At 52.6% G+C, this 19,144-nt stretch overlaps 1 protein-coding gene across 4 annotated transcripts in view; it reads left to right on the top strand.

Moving 5' to 3' along the window:
* Positions 1-907: 907 nt before the first annotated feature.
* NRP2 (neuropilin 2) overlaps positions 908-19,144 on the top strand; it is a 130,636-nt gene continuing 112,399 nt past the window's right edge. For 2 of the 4 annotated variants that reach the window (XM_075530361.1, XM_075530362.1), the window contains exons 1-2: positions 909-1,830; positions 17,677-17,854. In XM_075530361.1, the coding sequence (XP_075386476.1) occupies positions 1,758-1,830; positions 17,677-17,854 (251 nt within the window). In that variant the 5' untranslated portion in view covers positions 909-1,757. Of the gene's footprint in view, positions 1,831-17,676; positions 17,855-19,144 lie in introns of all 4 variants that reach the window. The other 2 variants (XM_075530360.1, XM_075530363.1) reach the window with 2 other exon arrangements.

Here is a 19,144-nt window from a genome sequence, read left to right as displayed (position 1 = left end):
TTGCAGCACATTCTAAACACTTTCACGCCTCCATGTAAAAATAGTTGTCGTGATGTTTTCCTCTTTCACGTTGCGGCCACATTTCCATAGGGAGATGCCTTCCTCTACCTGCACTTTTGGGGCGGGCGGGGGGCGGGTGGTGGTCCAATTTAATTACCCAGAACAATCATTTCCTGAAGAAAGTCTTTGCTCTTCTGATAGCTACAAGTGAGGGGCGTGGGCACAGCGACATCTTCCACAGAAGATGAGAGGAGCCTGTTTGGGACACAACAAAGGATCCCAGTAGTCAAACGCACGGGCTGTTTGGGGTTTCATTCAGCCGCGGCTGACGGGTGTTTGTCGCCGCCACGCACTACTGCCTGGGCGGACGCACGGCAGGGCTGCCGCCGAGCTCCTACCCCAAACAACGTGCACCACCCAGCGCCTCGCGCGTGGCATTGTGTTGGGCTCTGCGCGGGTGGCATCGGAGTCTTGGCATGCGGGGGAGGGGGGAGACAATGATTCTCCCGGCTTCCCGTGGAGGAGTCTCCCTCTGGGAGAGGGCCACAGGGCTGAGGACTGAGCGCCTGGAGGGTGGGTGCCCGGGGCGCTCCTGTTCCCCCGGGCATTGCGCACGGGCGGCGCAACCCGGCCGGCGGGCGGGCGGGCGGGCGCGGGGGAGGGGGGTGCGGGTTGGGCGAGGGGCGTCGGAGTGGGAGCGGTCTTAACTTTGATCCCCAGGCGGCCAGGGAAGCCGCCGCCTTCGCCGCCGCCCCGCCCGCCCCGGGTGCCGCGGCGCGCACTAGTGCGCCGCGCGTCTCCGCCGCTGCCTCTTTAATCAGGAACACAGAAGGGGCGGGCCCTGAGCCGGCGCGTAATCGGATCGCTCTGCCGCGGCGCTGACATCCACATGCTGCCCGGCCTGAAAAGGCAGGGGGGAGCCCGCGGGGAGGCAGAGGAGGCGAGCGAGGCAGCAGCCCGCAGCCCGCCCCTAGCACGTCCTCCGCCGCGCAGACACTCGGCGGAGCGCTGGGCGAGGCGGAGGTGAGGGCGGGCGCCGGCGAACTCGGAGAGGGGCTCGCTCACTCGGGGCGATCCCCGCCGCCGCCCCAGCAGCAGCAGCAGCAGCAGCCAGCCAGCAGCAGCAGCAGCTTCCTTCCCCAAGCTCCCCTCGTGAGGCTGACCACAGCGGTTGTAGCTGCCGGGGGAGGCTCCTGCTAGGGAAACCCGGCGAGGGTAGGAGCTGCGCGGCCGCCTCCCACACGAGCCGTCGGTCGGTCAGTGCCTCCGCCCGCGTGTCTGTCCCAGGTGCCGGGGGACGTGTGTCAGTTTGCGCCTGAGATCACACAGCTGCCCGGGGGCCGTGTGAAGCCCACGGCAAGTCTTGGCTATTCGTTTTGTTATTTTTACGCTTGGCTTTTGGGAAATCTATCCGGGATGTTGTAGGATAAAGGAAATGACACTTTGAGGAACCGAAGAAGACATAGATGCGTTTTGTCCTTAAGAGAGGAAACCCTTTCCCGCTTCCCGGCTGGTTCCCTCTTTGCTGATTTCAGGAGCGCTACCCTTCCCCTCGCGCGGAGGGTATTCCGGCCAGGAAAAAGGTGAAGGCGGGCCCTGGGGACCCAAGAGGAAAACGCTGACCATTAGAAACATTTGCAGAAGATATTGGAAGGAAGAAAATAAAAGAACAGAGAGGGAGGGGGAACACCCCCCGAGCCCCCGGCGCGCACAGCCTTTTAATTTTACAAGAAGCCTACAAATCCAGCTCCTTCAGAATGGATATGTTTCCTCTCTCCTGGGTTTTCTTCGTGCTCTACTTCTCTGGACACGAAGTGAAAGGCCAAGCAGGTAAGCGTCTGAAAGTTTGGTGTTTTTTTATCTTACCCTCTTCTATTCATTTCAACATGCTGTTCCTTTAAAAGCGACCGCAAATGCAGGGGGCGACGCGGCACAGCTCTTAAGCAGGCTCCCTCAATACTCAATAATTTAAGGTGAGATCGCCAGCAGCCCTCCTGCACCACCACAGCAGTGCAAACCCAACTTTTCTCTCCTGCTAGGAGTATGACTATGTGTGTGTGTGTGTTTTGAAACATAGGCAGATTTTGGCGGTGTTCAGATGTCACATATGGACTGAATCAAAGGTTTAAAAATACTACAAAGCCTCTGCATTACAGTTTTGGGGATTCCCCCCTCCCCTGTATTGAAGCAGAACACATCTCCCTGGAGTTCTCTCAGCCTAGCCAGTGAAAAATAAATCATTTGCATTCCCTCCACTTAGCTACATTGAGCACTGTTAACTGAAGGGCTTGGGCAAGACAAGAGACTAGCTTGGGTTTCTAATGCTGTGGATGCTTTGTAGAGTGGTGGATAGTGGCTATGATACCCCCCCCCCCAAAAAAAAATCATCCATAGGGCTGAGCGAATGGAGTGAGTTTGTAGCAGAGGCAGGAGCTTTAGGCTGGGTGATTCTAGTGACCAAGGCGGCTCGTGGCCCCTGGTCTCTTGCCAGCATCCATGTGTTTTCTGGGAAACTAAATCATATATTCTTTTAGAAAGGATTATTAAAGCAAATGACTTGGCCCTCTAAGGTTCTCTCCCTCTTGTGAAGTGGTTAGAAAGTTTTGAGTGGAATTTGTTCGCCACCACTGCCAAGAAGGGTGTGTGGACAGGTTGCAGAGATAGTTCTGAGGCCCAGATCAGTCTGGGGCTGCCAGGCCTTGTTGGGGAAGAGTTATCTGGCTTCAGGGGATCCAGTGGGTCTCCTCCATTCTTCTTTCCTTGGACCACACTCCAGGATGAGCCTCTCACCCCTCTGAGAACAATTGGCAACGCGTTCTCCCTTCTGATTGAATTTGACAAAACAGTAGCTGCTACAGGTGATAAGGGATGAGGAAGCCAGCTATTTCAGCCTCGACTGTGCAGCACACCCCACTTGCAGCCATCTGGGCATCTGACACTAGAGCCAGTGGATCCTGGGATCTCGGTTTAATAACTAAAGAGAAGCTTTGTGCTTGGTGGAATACCAGTTCTTACCCCCCACCCCCCCAACACAAGCACACATCAACCTTAAGCTTAAGTATTTCAGGGAGAAGAGTCTGGAATGTGCTAGCCACCCCACTCCTGAGTTTGGAGCTCCCCCTCGCTAACATCTTCAGGCAGCTGCAAACCTAAGGGATTGGGTGGCAGGTCCCACTTGGGGAGTCCTGCGCCTCACATCCCCCTTGTCTTAATTCTAAGTTCCCAGCTTGAAGCAAAATTAAATTACAGTCTTGGATGCTGCATAAATTATGTATGTTTGTGTGATTTGATGTGTGTGTGTGTGGCGCGCGTGCACACTCGCCTGCCCGCGCGTACACGCGCAGTGTGGGTGCCCATGGTACAATTATTCAGGAACGGACTTTGGTAGGCCCGAGTGCGCGAGAGCGAGCACAGCGGCACACGCGCGCGCACACGCTTGCTTGCTTGCGAGTACACACACTCACACTCACACTTGAGCGCACGAGCACATACAACCTCAGGTTTCATGTGCTGTGCGGATCGGGAGGGGTCGTGAAGACTGAGAGGGGCTATTTCCAGCCCAGATGTTCGCACATCTGTCCCCGAGTGCTGCGTGGAGTGTGTGTGACTGTGTGTGCGACGCCCCTTTCCGACCCACTCCGCTCTGCCACCTGCCTCCCGCGCTCTCTGCAGAACCCCCACCCATCCCCAACCCCAGACCGCGCGGTGTCACTTCCAGAGAAACCCAGAGGCGCGGGGCAAGTGCCCCAGCACGAGGCCTAGGGCAGCTGAGGCCGGTCGGGGTACTGGGACCCGCCCGGGACGAATATTACCAGCCTTCGGGGGGGGGGGGGCCCTTCACCCCCAACCCTGGCGATCGCAAGTCACTGGTCTTTCCTCTAGCGCAACCGATTGGCACCCGGGGGGCTGGCAAAAGGGCGAGGCCTACGGAGACCTCTGACTCACCGGGTGCGCGCTGGCCGGGAAGGGTGCCCAGCCGCGGCCACCCCGTGGCGGGAACTGCTTCCGAGAAAGGCAAAGGGGAGGGTGGAAGGTGCGCACAGCAGAGCAATTGAGCAAATAACCCCAAGGCCGAGCCGCGCGGTGCGGGCGGCAGACTGGGAGGCCGCTTGGGGCACCGGGTTCCAGTCTCCCCGCCAGGTAGCAGCGCCGCCGCCTGCCCAACTCCATCCCGGCCTTGGGCATTGGCGGGGGCGGCCCATCTGGTCCCCTCCTCCTCCCCTAGCCCCTCTCTGCACCAAATGCCCTCAGCCACCGCGCCTGGGGAGAGCCAACTTTACGAGACCAGGGACTAGCCGGGCTGGGGACCCGAGCGCACGCCGGGCCGGGTAGCAGGAAGCGGAGGTGGGATTTCCCAGCCGAGGGCTGAGAAGCGGCGGGGATCCAGCTTGAGCTGAGGAAATATGCGCTACCTGTACCTCTTGGCCTCTCTGGGCGCCAGTGCGCCCGAGCAGGTGAAGAGCACCCAGCGCGCGGGCGTCCACGTGGTGGGAACGCGAGGGACCCCCCCACTCAGTCCTTTCCCCAGCTCCAACCCCACCCCTCCCCCGCGCCGTCTCTAGCGCCGCATCGATTTGTTTGGGCTACGCGGCAGAAACAGAGCCGAGCGATCCATAAACATTCTATTAGGCAAAAATATGCCTTCCCGGCGAAAGCAAAACCCAGGCTCAAGCCTTGGCGAAGTTGGCCGCCGCCAGCTCCCGGGGGCACCCCCCTTCCTCCAGACGCGGGACGCCCCCGGGGAGAAGCTTGCGGCATTTCCTCGCCGCTGCGGCCCAGTGTCGGCAAGTTGGGTCGCGGCTGCGGTTCCCTCCCGGCCCGAAGCCTCTGTGGTCGCCTGCGAGTCCCCTTTGCCCCTCCCCCGTCGCCTAGCTCTGCTTTTTTTTTCCACGAGATTAAAAAAGAAATAGTCGCGTCTGAAGGCATCATTTTCACTGATTGATTTCTTTTTAATGCCAACACAAGTTAATAGAGGCGAGCTGTGATTAAACGGTACCTCCACCCTGCGCCTCGGGCTGCCTGCTCCACAGCCATTCCCCACCGGACCCCGGCGCCCGCTCGCTGGGGTGGCGGTGGGTCGTCCTGCGGAGCTGACCGGCCAGAGGTGCACGGGGGACGGGGGGCAGGCAGCTGGGTCGCCCTTTTAGCCATCTCCTGCAGCTCGAGCCCGGGGCGTCTGACCCGTGCGTGCTGCAGTTTCTGCGGCTCCGGCTGCTGGTGGATTGCTTCTGGAAGGGGAGGGGGACGCCGCCGGTGTGTTGGCGCGCTCGCTGCTCGGCTCCCTCCCCCGGCGTTCCGCCGCAGCCCAGTGGAGAGCCCCCTGCTGCTAGCCCTGGTGCGTCGCCTGCACCACACCGCAACGCCCTTTTGCTAGACTTACTCGCGGTCCACCGGGGCCTGGGGTTTGCTCAAGAATCCATTCAAACTCGCGTTGGTGTTTTCTTCTCCTCCCAAAAGGTGGCGACTCCAAACCCTGAGGTCCCCACCTCCCGAACACTTAGCTGGGCGTCCCCCACCCCCACCCCAGTTCTAGGAAAGCTTTGATCTGTACTTGGGATTTTTTCCCCTATTGTCATGGACTGGGGAAGACTGGGCCAATCCGGCCTTCTGTCTGGCCTTGGTGCTCCGGCTCAGATAAGGGGTGTAAACTGGCTGTGAGAACCGGGCTGGGCTCAAAGAAATCCTCAAAGAGAAGGAATGAATGGCCCAGGCGCCGGGTCGCGGTTTGCTAGGGCTTCTTCTATTCCGCCTCTCCAAACTGTGGGCAGGCAGAATCAATGGCAGGACAACAACAACAACAAAAATTCTCAGAACTCGCCGATTCTGCACAGACGGGAGCTCTGGGCTTTGGTCGAATGCCCACCTTTAGTGGGTGCCCAGTATACTTTACCCCGAGAAGCGGGCACGGGAGGTAGTCAAGTCGTGTGGTCCGCTGCCAAGAAAACACAGTTCAAAATAGTGGAAAGTCGAGCGCTCCCCACAAGGGCTCCAGCGCAGGCCTCGACTTGCCCAAGATGTGCCTGGGAGAATGGTGGCAGCCGGGCCAGCATCGAGCTCGCGTTTGAAGTTCTGTGCCCTCCCGCGGAGCTCTCTTAGAGTAGGCTGGGCAGCGCCTCACTGGCAAAATAAAAGGCTTGGAGTCCTAGTGAGCAGGACCGGGCTATGTCCCTGGACTCCCGCTGTCCACCAAACAGCTCCCCTCCCCTGTAGCACTGCAATGTGAAATCCACATTCTGCAGCGGAAAGGCCAGTGCCCATCCTGGTGTCAAAAGGCTGGGAGCCCCAATGCTAATTTATATGCAATGAGGCATGAATGAGAATAACAGTGGGGAGGGGCCCTGAAGGGGAGGGAGACCACAGGCTAGGAGATTCCAGCCAAGGCCTCCATCCACTCTGCTGTTTTTCAGCTCACTCAACTGTTCCTGAGAGTAATCAAGAAAATGAGCTGACTTTCAGTGACCCACATGTGGGACAATTCTGAGTTCACGGAATTTGGAGCCAAGTTCACGGGCAGAGGTTTCAGAGTCTTTTCCCTTAAGGTCTAGTTTGGAAAGCCTTGGGGACAGAGAGATGATGGAGCAAAAGAATGATGATAACATTCTAAGTTTCTCAGGCTGACAAGACATGCACTGAAAAAGTAGTGTGTGCAGTGACTAAGACCATCCAGCCATCATTTGCTACTGGGTCATCCTTGTGGGACAGCCCCCCCTTGAGTCACAAGCATGCAGTCTGATCCCCAAGTTAGTTACTTCCTTCCAGGGAATGAATTTGCCTGGTTTGTCCTAATTAACCCATTCCTGGACAATGTTGTAGACATTTATCCTGGAGAGCCCACACCATTTTCCAAAGCAGGCTATCTGTGTTGATCAGCAATGACCAAGGGCTTAAGGGCTCCATTACCGCTCAGGATTCAGTGGGCTTGGATTCCAGGACTTGGCGGCCTTGCATTGTGACTGGCCCTCCTGGAGCAAGCATCTTCTAAAGGTTTAGGAAGCTGTCAAGTTTAGATAAGGCTGAGCTCTGATCCTAGGGGACCTTGGCTGTATCAATAAGGAGAAATTAATTTTTAACTACTGGGAACATTGCCAAATTATGTGACCTTTGGCAGACCAGCTGTGCTATAAAAATAAATCCCCCATTTCTGAAAATGCTGCCTCCTATGTAGTAGAACAATAACAATGGGGTATTTAGTCTCTGGAAGAGTAGGCTCACCAAGAAAGGAGGGAGATAAGAGTTGCCCAAACCGCCCCATGGTGATGTTCTGACACAGGGTCTCGGGTCCGCGCATCCCTGGTTTCCAGAGCACGGTTGATAAGGAGCACCTGTGGGTGCTGGATCAGAGAAGGTGCTAAGTGCTTCCAGCCCACTCACACCCCAGCCTTGGACACATCTCTCATTGTTCACACAGACAGATTACTGGCACAGGGAGGGAGGAAGAGCCAGTTTTCAAACAGGCAACACATGTCTTTTCCTAAATGCCACCAAATCAGCTTGTCACAGAGAAGTGTTTGGGGAGGGGAACCCTCCCTGGACATCCCAGCTTCCGAGGGGAGGGTTCCTAGTCCAGCTCCCTGGACATCCCAGCTTCCGAGGGGAGGGTTCCTAGTCCAGCTCCCTGGACATCCCAGCTTCCGAGGGGAGGGTTCCTAGTCCAGCTCCCTGGACATCCCAGCTTCCGAGGGGAGGGTTCCTAGTCCAGCTCCCTGGACATCCCAGCTTCCGAGGGGAGGGTTCCTAGTCCAGCTCCCTGGACATCCCAGCTTCCGAGGGGAGGGTTCCTAGTCCAGCTCCACCACTGGCCAGGGTAGCAAAGCTCGCAGAGGTTCTGGGTGGTTGGCATACTCATTCTCTCTGCCTCAGTTCCCTCGCTGGGAAACCATATGTGAGTCTACCTCCTGGGGTTATCGGGCCGAGTCCCTTTACACAGAATACTGGTTAGCATATATGTATTAAGTGTATTTGAAAGTCATGTCATTTTTAAAAACAGCTTTATAGGGATTACCTTTATCTCATGGTCTTAGAAGAGCACTTGGCTGCTATGGTAAGTGGATGTTATTTCTATAAGATTTGGCAGGGGTAGTAAATCATTATTCCTTCTCAGCTCTCACCCTACTAGACCTTTGTCTGTCCTTTATAAGCTTCAGATGATCTCTCCCCACATTCGCCTTCAGCGGTGCCTCTTTCTGGCCCGAGTCTCCTCTGAGATGTACCTGTCTGTTGTTTGCTCTTTTCTCTACTTGAGTCTTTTTGCATCCATTTTCCCCTACCCTCCTTCTCTCTCCCTTAATTCCTTTCCTCCTGCCATGCTCCATCCCTGAAAGTGGGCTCAGCAGGGAACATTGGTTAAGGTGTGTTCCAATATGTAATACAGTCTACTCTGGTATTAAGGGGCTCGCAGCAGCTGAACTGGGAAAAAAAAAAAGATGTCATGAAGACAAAATAGCTTTTACCTAGCAAGACTCTTAATAATCCCATTTCCCTCTGGATCTTCATAAAAGAGTCATGATCTAATCCAGAAAACAGGGTTGGGGTGGGCTGGCAATAACAAAAGAAAAGTGCCCCCACCACCACTGCGGTGGGGCTCCTGGGCAGGCCAGCATAATGCCTGAGTCTGCTGACACCCTGCTCACAATCACCGGGATCCCATGATGATCAATGATTCAGACTCTGCTGAGTCATTCAGTGTAGATGATAGAAGGAATCGCAAATTACTGGACTGAATGGTCACAATTGTTTTTGATAAAGGAACAAAATAAATCTGATGGACCCCAAGGCACATTGGGGACCAGGGAAGGGACTTAACTGAACACAGTGAGCTGAAATCCGGCAAGAGAAAGTGGGTAACCAGAGAATGGTTTGGTGATGAAGTAAGAGTTTATATCCTGCTGGTGCTGCTGCTGACAACAGACACTTAGAAGTTGCCTTTGGGAGGGATGCTGGTTATTAATAAAGGAGAAAGGAAAAACAGGGAGGGGGAGAAAACCTGGGGATAAGTTAACTATCATAAACACATAGCAACTACAGTGTGCCTGACTGACCCAAGTCATGGTATTTTCAATTGCCCTCTACATTGAATAGGAATATAGAAAAAGAATTGATGCCTTTGAATTGCAGTGCTGGTAAAGAATATTGAAAGTACAATGGACTGCCAAGAGAACTAAGAAATCTATCTTGGAAGAAGTGTAGCCAAAATGCTCCTTTGAGGCAAAGATGGCGAGAGCAAGCACTTTAGGCGTGTTAGCAGGAGAACAGTCGCTAGAGAAGACATCATGTCTGATAAAGCAGGGGGGGCAGTGAAAAGGGGGGGCTCAAAGAAGTGAATTGACTTGGTGGCTGCTACAGTGGGCTCAAACACAGGACAGTTGTGAGGATGGCCAGGACCACGTGATGTGTCACTCTCTTGTACACAGGGTCACTCTGAGTCGGAACCAACTCCACAGCCCTTAGCAGCAACATCAACATAACAACCCCAGAGGGCAGAGTACAATGGCCTCTCTGAGTTTCTGAGACAGTCAATGTTTACAGGATGAGACAGCCTCAGCTTTCTCCTATAGTAGCTGGTGGGTCTGAACTGCTGACCTTGCTGTTAGCAGCCCAACGTGTCACTCAGAATGTCACCAGGGCTCCTAGGGAAAGAGGAGGTTTTAAAATCAATATAAAGATGTCAAAAAATGTAGCTGAGCCAAGACTGGTCACGACAAGGAAAAAAAGAAGTCCGTCGGTCATGACAATGAAAACCACAGTGTATTTTAAGAACCCAGTATTTTTCAAGGGTCAGTGAGGTTTGTCTGCCCGTTTACTTTCATCACAGGCTGCCTGGTGGTGCTGTTGGTTAAGGATTGGGCTCCTAACCTATGGTCAGTGTTCAAACCCAGCAGCTGCTCTGCTGGAAAAGGATGAGGCCATCTGTATCCATGAAGGTTGTTGCCTCAGAGAGCCTCAAGAGGGCCTTTGAGTCAGAATTGACTTGATGGCAGTGGTCATTTTTTAAAAACCATAACTTAATGTAAAGATCCTTTTAACTTCATCATATTATCTAAAGCTAGTGTGTTCTATAATTTAAAAAAAATTAGAAGAAAAAATGCACTGCAGAATACACATCTATCAAGTGACTTCTGACTCACGGTGACCCAGAAGGACAAAGTAGAAATATCCCATGTCCCGTCCCCTTTCAAGACTGTAAACCTTTAAGGAAGCAGCCTGCCATGTAGCTCAAAGCAGCTGGGGGATTCAAACCGCCAGCCTTTCAGTTGGCAGCTGAGTGCTTAACCGTTGCACCACCAGGGTCCTCCTAGGGGGAAGAGTTCACACTCCCTCCTTCTTTCCCTGTAATGAGGTATTATTCCAAATGGTGTTTCAGCTCCATGTTGCTTCTTGAAAAGCACTTGTGTTTATTAGCAGCTGTGGAGTGGGGACAAAGGGTAGCAGCCAAAGACGCAGAGCGGCTTGCTTTCTTGCTTTATTATCATTTGTAACATCTAGTCATCATTTGTGTATTCCTTCGTCAATTATAAATTCATCCAGAGGTATGGAGATTACTCTTGAGAAGGGCTCTGAGTTTGACCCTCTAGGATTTAGAAAGTTGCTTTGGGTCCAACAGAATGGGTGAGGCCATTTCCTGGAAGATCCTGGAGAACATGTGGCTCATCCTTTGAGACACCGAGCAGGGAGAGGTTGCTCCTGCTGTGGACGGCAGGGGAGGTGGGTTCTGAGCTCGGGGTTCGGATTTCATTGGCTAACCAATGGGGAACCATTGACGTTTCAGCGCAAGCCTTTCATTAATCAAAATAATTGGGGGGAAATTGTGTGTGTGTCCCCCCCCCCCGCCTTTTTCTGGGAGATAAACCTCAAAATTATTTTTTCTATTTCCTTCCCCAAACGTCTGCCGGGGACGGTCAGGGATGGTGATCCCAGATCTCTCTCGTCAGTGGCATCAGAAGGAGGACTGGGAAAGAGAGGACATAAATATAAACTAATGATATTATATCGGGTGCCGTATTGGAATTGTATTTGTTTATGATATAAGATGACAAATAACAAGGTTACCACAGGTGGCATGATCCGAGGTCAGGGCGATAATCTCATCAAACTGACATTTTAACCTTTACAGGAGGGTTGATTTTTAGAATCCAGACGGAGGGAAGGAGATTTGTAAAAGAGCCTGGTGGACCAAGTGGTCTGCAGTCGGCTGCTTGCCGAGAGGTGGTTCTCTGAGAGAGAAACGCCGGGGAGGGACCTGCTGCTGAGAAGACCAGGCCCAAGGAAGCCGTTCGGAGCAGTTCTGCCCTGTCACACCAGTCAGAACCAACTCACAGGCAGCGGGTTCCGTGTTGTTTGTTGTGACATTTCTCTGCCCCGACCAGATTTCCCGGTGCTTCCTGTGTGAATTCATTGGAAGTGCCTCTGAGGGACTGGTGAGGGAGCTTGCTGCCTTCCTGACTCCTTCCACAGCCCCTCGCACACGCTTGCTTGCCTCTCGGCTGCCCTGCCTTCGCCCCTCCAGACCGTCCTCGTATTCGGATTTTGAACTTTATCACTGCGAAAGTTCACCGAGATTTCCATTTGCTGTGCCTTCAGGAGTGCATCGCTCACTGCCATGGCCCCATAAATTGAATAGATTGCAGCCCTTCCCAGTTGCCTAAGGAAGTGGTCAAACGGCCGCATTCCTGGGCTGATGGATTGGCTCATTTCTTCCCAGCTTAAGCCAAGACACAGATTTTATGAGACTGTCTTGTGACAGGCTGAAGTCGCTTTGAATAAAACAAAATCCAGCCTCAGATCACAGAAATAACTCTTTAAAAAAAGCCTCTTATTCAGGGCTTGTGAACACAATTTGGATAGAACCTTGAGCAAAGGACTCAGATGATCTGGCCAAGGGATTTGAAGAAACTCTTTTTTGGCCTTTCTGTGTGGGCACGGCTGTTGTTGACATGCTCACCCACAGAACCGTGGGTCCATAATATTTATAAATACGCAGCCGCAGACTCCGGGAAGAGAAGGAACCCACGTCAGTGGAGCCCAGGCGATTAAAAGAGACATTTGAACTCTGCGTAATGTAAGGCCGTCGATTCATCCAGATTCTTCACGTTTTACTTCAGGCTCACTACGCAGAAAAACAAAATGGGGAAGGGGGAGGGGGTGGAGGGTGGGCTGCACCTGTACAGGAGGTCAGAGAATCTTCGGGTTCCATCAAAGGGTGATAAAGTCTTTCCCCACAAGACCACAAATGAACTAGAACAAGCTGTGGCTGTCGGGTCTGTGCCACGTGGTACAGAGCACAAATGCTGAGTATGACGTGCTTGGCTGTAAGCTTTAGGGAAGGAGATTACCAGGCCTTTCTTCCACACTACACCACACAGGCCTAAAGGCACCCTGGTGGCACCGTGGTTAAGTGCTGAAGGTTGGCAGTTTAAGCACACCAGCCACCCAGTGGGAGAAGGCTGAGGCAGTGGGCTTCTGTGGAGATGACAGACAGCCTTGGTAACCTCAGAGGGCAGTCCTCTCTAACCTACAAGATTGTTACCAGTTGCAATCGGAGATGGTGCAGAACTAAGTTTGAAAGCACTCCCCTCTCCCCTCATAATGAACAGAAAACAAAGGATCGGGGGCCTGTGATGACTCACCCCAGGTCATCTGCTTCATAATATCCACCCTGTGGTATCTCAGGAACCTGCCCTGTTCAGGGTGGGCGAAGTGGTGGTGGGGGCAGCCTTCTCTCTCTTAGCAGGGCACAGAGTTTACTGAGCATTGAATGAAAACAATGCTGTGGAAATAGGGACAGGCTGGGATTATGCTGTGGATAAAGGATAAATTATAAAGTAAATAAAGGATATTATTTTCAGGGGAAATGAAACCAAATGCTTTCCTCCTCCAAGCGCCCTCAGGTGCATCTGAGAAACAGATAAATGTCTTCTAATTCTTTTACTCTTTCTCTTTTCCATGTCATTTTTTTAAGTGGCAAGGGAATTGAGGTCTAGTTCAGTGGGCTTCAAGCCATATTCCATGATGTCCCATATGTCCTTTCTGAGAAACGCCCTCAGGGATGGAGGGGAGGGGATTGGAGGACTGAATAGCACCACCCCACTGGCCCCTGCCCTCCCAGCACCCAAGACCAGCTCTGCTGCTATTTGCTTTGAACCCTGGAGTTCCGGGTAGAGTTTTTCTGAAAGGGGCAGGGGGAGGAGGGGCAGCGAAGCGCCACCTCTAAAAGGAGCATTGAGAACCGCAGACTTACTTCAGTCCACTCATTCCTCAGTTATAGAAGCTGAGACTCGGGAAGGTCACGCCGAGTCAAGGAGGCAGAGGCTGCATGCCTTCTTGTGAATGTCAACACATCTCTTTCTTGGTAACCCTGTCTCATTACCCGGCTTGACTCACCAACCCCATGGCCAGCCAGCTTCCAAGACCCCCTTGAGTTCAACTCACCTTCTTCTCCTACCCCACGGCTGGGCTGCCAGCAGGATGTTGCCTGGTGTCACCAAGTAGAGTCTCTGCTGGTGTGAATTGTTCTGATGCCAGATCGTTTGGTTTTTAGCAACTCTTATTGTCAAATTCAGACCACATTGCATGCCTCTAAATTCAGATGGAACTGCTTTAGAAGGCAGACCGGATTGTTCGAAAGTTTCTTTTATCCCCGCCTCTTCCTAACCGTCTGTGGATGGTGAAAACAGCCCATGCAATGGTCAGCAAACCACTAGGTTGGTGGTTCGAGTCTACCCAGAGATGGCCAGAAGATACCTCTTATGCTCTATTAAATAAACAAAAAAACCGACAAAACAGTCATGGAAAACCCATTGGAGCACACTTCTATTCAGATGCACTATGAGTTAGAACTGACTGGACAACAACTGTGATGCCTACCAGCACTGACCCGTAGTGACTGTGTGTATGGAGAGAAGAACTCTTTCACCAGGTGTTCAAGATCACGACCTTCTGGAAGCAGATCGCCAAGCCGACCTTCCAAGGAACCTACCCTCTGGGCATGTTCAGCCTGCCACCCTTTTGACTAACAATCAAGCGCCTCAACCTTTGTGCGACCCAGAGACTCCTCATGGCAAAAGAAGCAGAGATTTTCCTTAAATTGGACTCTGCCTGAGGATGGGCACCTTCAACAGCCAGCCAAGTGACTTAGACATGTAAATGGGTGGATACACAATCCCGGCCTGAGCCAGGGCCTGCACCACTTGGGCAGCACCAGATGGTGTACAGGCCACCAGCAAAGCAAGGGCACCTGGAAGGGAAGAAACACAAACAAGGAGAGACGAGAGATGTAAAACAACTTGACATTCACATTTCTTTGGCATTCAGATGAAAGCACCTCAACCGTCACTATTAGAAAGGAGGGAACCAGGACTTTGCTGGACTTCTCCACGCTTTATAGGTGTCCTGGCTGCGAACCACGAGACTAGCAGATTGAAAAACCAGCCACCGTGGGGGACGGTGAGGCTTTCTACTCCTGTGAAGGGTTGCAGTCTCTGAAACCTGCAGGAGGAATTCTGCCTATTGTGTGGGGTCTCCATGAATCAGAGTGGACTCAGTGACAGTGAGTTTGAATTGGTCTTCTTGTCCTGTATAACGTGTGCGCTTTCCTTCAAATGACACCTAGAAGTATCCTGTACTCTTATCAGCCGTGGGTCGTGGGTCATGACCCTCCTATAGGCTCCTCTCCTTGAGGTAAGGGAAACCTGCCCTGACCCACCCAGGCCTGGTTCTGCTGCTTCTCTTGGGGAAGTGAGTTTGCCCAGGTGAAAGGTACTCATGAAATAGCTGAAGAATGAAGGCCTTTGTCAACCCAACGAAACAGACTGAATAGCTCAAAACAGGCTCAACTTCCCCACGATGGGGGAGGATTGGCCTTCGGGGGCTTGCCCTTGAGTTCTACCCTTCTGACTTGGCTTGACCCTTCTGGAACAGGATAGAAAGCATTTGTGAAGTTCATTCGGGGGCACAATAAAGGCCCCAAGGTTAGGCTTGGTAGAGTCCTTCCGAAGAAATGCCAACTAATTTCCACTGGAGGAGCGTGTATATAAAAAAAGATGGGTCGCCAACGTGGAAATGAAAGGTCAATTTCCAAAAGGAGCAATATAGGAGGATTAAGTACGCTTCTGTTACCATTTCCACGTCTGTATTTCAAGACTTCCAGTCTTTCCAAGAAAAATACGAGATGGAAATTCTAGGATTTATCTTTGTGGATATCCGTCTGTGCAAATGATGTGTGATATTTTGCGAGAGGGTGTGAACGTGTGTATGGGGCTCGTGTGAATTACTAATGTGCATCATGTAACTGATGCGTGCTCAGGATCTGTGTTTGTGTGTGTGTTTGAGTGTGAGTGCGATCCAAATAAGAATGTGAGGATGTAAATGTTTGGGTGTCAACCAGGTTAACCTCACACACTATGGGGGAGGGGGTTTTGATGAGCTCTTAGGTAATTTTAATAAATGCTTGTGTTTCCTTCAGATGAAAGGCAGGAAAGGGGAAGCGGGTTATTCCTTTTTTCTCTGGTGAAGTCTTTCTTTTTAAAGAGACGGAATGTGATGGGACTAGCTGCTTTGGGCTGTGCATAGTGAGCCGCAGTAAGAAGGGAGAGTGGGCCTTTCTGGTGTGAGTGCGAAGGGAAAGCGTCCTCTGAGGAAGCGTCCTGTCTCTATTACTCACGGCAATTGGACAACCAGCTGGTCCAATGAGGAAAAGCTTATACTCGGGTGTGATCTGTTTCCCGGAAGAAATGTTTCTTTCCTTTGGAGGGGATGGAGGGGATGTGAATCTTTGTGGTTACTAAATAGGGGCTCAGCTCCGATTTCTTCAGAAAGGGTGGTTTGGGGTGAGTGAGGGCTGCGGATATATTATGGGCTGTGGTTTATGTGCAAAATAACCGGCCAAGGACCTGAAAAACAAGCAACCCACCACACCCGCCGCCGTCCAGTCACTTCCCACTCACGGTTGACCCCGGGAGTTGATAAAGTGTTTTCTTGGTCGTAAACAATGGGTCACGGTCTGACAACTTGCTGGGAGATGCAGGGCAGCTGGACAGCAGAGGAGCAGGTAGGGGCTGGCTCACGGGTGACTGGCTGCGAGGGCCGGGTGCAATGCCCTCCTGGCCCGGGAGGGTGCATGGCCACAGGGTGGAGGATGATGTCTGGCCCCTCATAGCTGGAAGAAATGGCCTGCTTTTGTTTCCCCCCAGTAGGAAATGGAGCCTGAATCCATTAGATTCTGGCAGTTCAGCCCGGCACAGTTTGAGCTCTTGAAGGCACGATGCCTAAAAGGCTACCGGTGTGGAGCTGTGTGTCCCAACCTCCGTTGTGCAGTGTGCCCATCTTTTATGCATTTAAAGCCTGTCAAGTGGTAATCTAAAGCAGAGGGCTGGAAGATAGTAATGCCAACAGACGCGGGGAACAGTCAAGTGCACCTGTAGAGTTAAAAAATGCATGACCCTTTGCCTCAAAGAGGGAGCGCAGGAGAAAGGCCCCATCCTGGAGGGTGGCTGCTGAGCCCTGATACATAATTCACGGGCCCATGCTGCTCCATGCAGATGGCGATATTAAATCGTGATTGATGCTCAGAGAGGTACGCATCTCACCAAGGTCTCCAAGCGCCTCCTGAATATTTCTCCGTCTCTTGTGCCTTCCTGTCTTCTGTTCTGCTGTGGGATTAAGCTCACCACCCCCACCGTCCATTTCCCAAGAAACCCCCCTCCTGGAGACAGCAGAACCCAGCTCCCCAATATAGGAGCTCCTTCAAATGTCATCACCCACCTTTGCTGCCTTTGAAGAGCACCCCCTGCCCTCCTGGCTCACAGGATGCAGTTAACCTATAAGCTGGTACCGCTGCACCCCTGCAGTCACCTCACAAATGGTTGGTGACAGCTGGCTGAAGCTGCAGCACACTCTGGCGGTGGTGACCAGGCAGGAGGAGACCGACCGTGAGCAGGATAAGAGTGGCAAGAACACACGAGCCCATTCAGCACAAAGCACCTTTGTCAAAGCCCGGAGGTCAGAGCGAGGGGAATCTCCAGGGCAGATTTTTTCCACTTGCTGTATAATGAAATAATAAATCGAATTTGTGGTTTATGCAAAATGAAATGTTTGGAGATTTTGCTTTTTCTTCCTTTAAAAAAAAAAACACAAAAACAACTGAAAATCACCCCCCTGGGCCCGTTCTGGCCCGAAGCTGAAAGTGCTTCCTCCCCCGGCACATGTAATTGTTACCAGGCTCGCTCATGGGTCGGCACCACAAAACCACCATTGTCAGTTCCTGGAGCCTGTACCGCTGGCTGCCTCAGCTGGCCTGGGAGACTCGGGAAAGTGAGGGATCTCCCAGCTGTAGGCAGAGATGGAGATTTGAGTGAGGGAAGCAAGAGGGGCCAAAGAGAAGAGCCCGGAAGAAGCAGGGGATCTTGGGGTGTCTGCAGCCTTCTTGCTTCCCTGCTCTCCGACCATGTGATCGGACTATTCTTTTCATTTGGGGGAGTCAGTGTGTGCGTGCATGCGTGCGTGTGCTGGGGGTGGCAGAGGAGCTGAAACAATCTCTTCCACTGCACAAGTAAGCAGGTTCGCCTTGCAGACTGCCATAAAAGGTCCGGAGCCTCGTTTTTATCAGCCGCACAGAGAGGAGAAGTGGGGGGAAGAAAGCTGTAACATATTTGAAGTTCTTGGTTTGTTTGCTTTCTCTTTCAGACCCACCCTGTGGAGGTCGTTTGAATTCCAAGGATGCTGGCTACATCACCTCCCCGGGCTACCCCCAGGATTACCCCTCCCATCAGAACTGCGAGTGGATTGTTTATGCCCCGGAACCCAACCAGAAGATTGTCCTCAACTTCAACCCTCACTTCGAAATCGAGAAACATGACTGCAAGTAAGCACTCCCCCAACTCCCTGGTCCCTGAGACTGGCACTGCCCTCCTGCCCCTGTCCGCTCACAGCAGTGCCCAGAGCCCACCACTCCGTTGGCGGGACATCGTGGTCTCTCCAAGAGGAAATCATCAACCTGACTTTCTCATGCACGGGGAGAGAGGCCTATTGTACCCCCTAAGCCATCGCCCATTTGTTCCAGAGGGGAACTGTGCTCAGTAGGGCTTTGGAGGGCCAGTGCTTCAGAAGTAGATCGCCAGGCCTTTCTTCTGTGGTACTTCTGAGCAGACTGGAACACCTGGTCTTCCAGTGAGTAGCCCAGCATGCTAACCATTAGCACCACTTTCCTGGGAGAAGAGTGTAACTGGGAACACCCTACCATAGTTACCTAGTGTGTGGTGACTGAAACAACACAAGTAGGTGCCTTTCTGAAACAGAATTGTATTCTCTCACAGTTTAGGAGGTTCAAAGCCCAAGGGCAGGGCATTCTGTCTGTGTCAGCTCCGGGGGGGGGGGGGGCGGTCCTTGTCTCCTCTCAACACCTGTGGTCCTGGCTTTCCTCGGAGAGCTCCCAGTGTCTTGGCATCTTGTCCCGGGTCTAGGAGGTTCTTAGCACAGGGACAATAGGCTCTGCTTTGGGGCTTCTCTTTCTTGGTGGTAGTAACCCCACGGCCATCGAGTCTGGCCTAACTCTTAGGGACCTCATCGGACAGACTAAAACTGGCCCTGTGGATTTCCAAGACGGGAAAGCTTTATGGGACTAGAAAGCTGGTAGTTCCAAACTGCTGACCCTGCAGTTGACAGCCTCAACGAGTAACTCAGCAGACCAGCAGGGCACCTTCCTTATGGAAAGAGAGGGTAAACCATCTCGGTCTGAATTAGTAAGTCCGACAGTCATACTGAGTCTTCATGGTCTTGTGGATTTATGTAGCAAACACTGTCCTGAAGGCTGTGCAAGCATGAACCCATTCAGCTCTCATGGCAGACCTGAGCGATGGGTGCTGCCATGATCTTTGTTTCATGGGTGGGAACTGAAAACAGAGAGCTTTAGTCAGGTACCAGAGGTGACTCAGCGGGTCTTCGGTAAGTTCTGTCCCTGTGGCCCTGTCTAGCATAGGAGATAACCAGCGGTTGAACACGGGTTTACATCTGCAAGTCAGGAGGACAGGCCTCCGAATCTCTCCTTACCACACAGTCGGCAGAGACAGGACTCTCCCCCTATGAAGAGTCACGGTCTTAGACACATGACGGGGCAGTTCTGCCCTGTTCTACAGGGTCACTGTGAGTTGGAATC

Source organism: Tenrec ecaudatus, chromosome 13 (assembly GCF_050624435.1).
Source record: "Tenrec ecaudatus isolate mTenEca1 chromosome 13, mTenEca1.hap1, whole genome shotgun sequence".
In the NCBI taxonomy this organism is placed as follows: domain Eukaryota; kingdom Metazoa; phylum Chordata; class Mammalia; order Afrosoricida; family Tenrecidae; genus Tenrec; species Tenrec ecaudatus.
The sequence above is the reverse complement of the archived record's forward strand: the minus strand, read 5'-3'. Positions and strand labels throughout refer to the sequence as shown.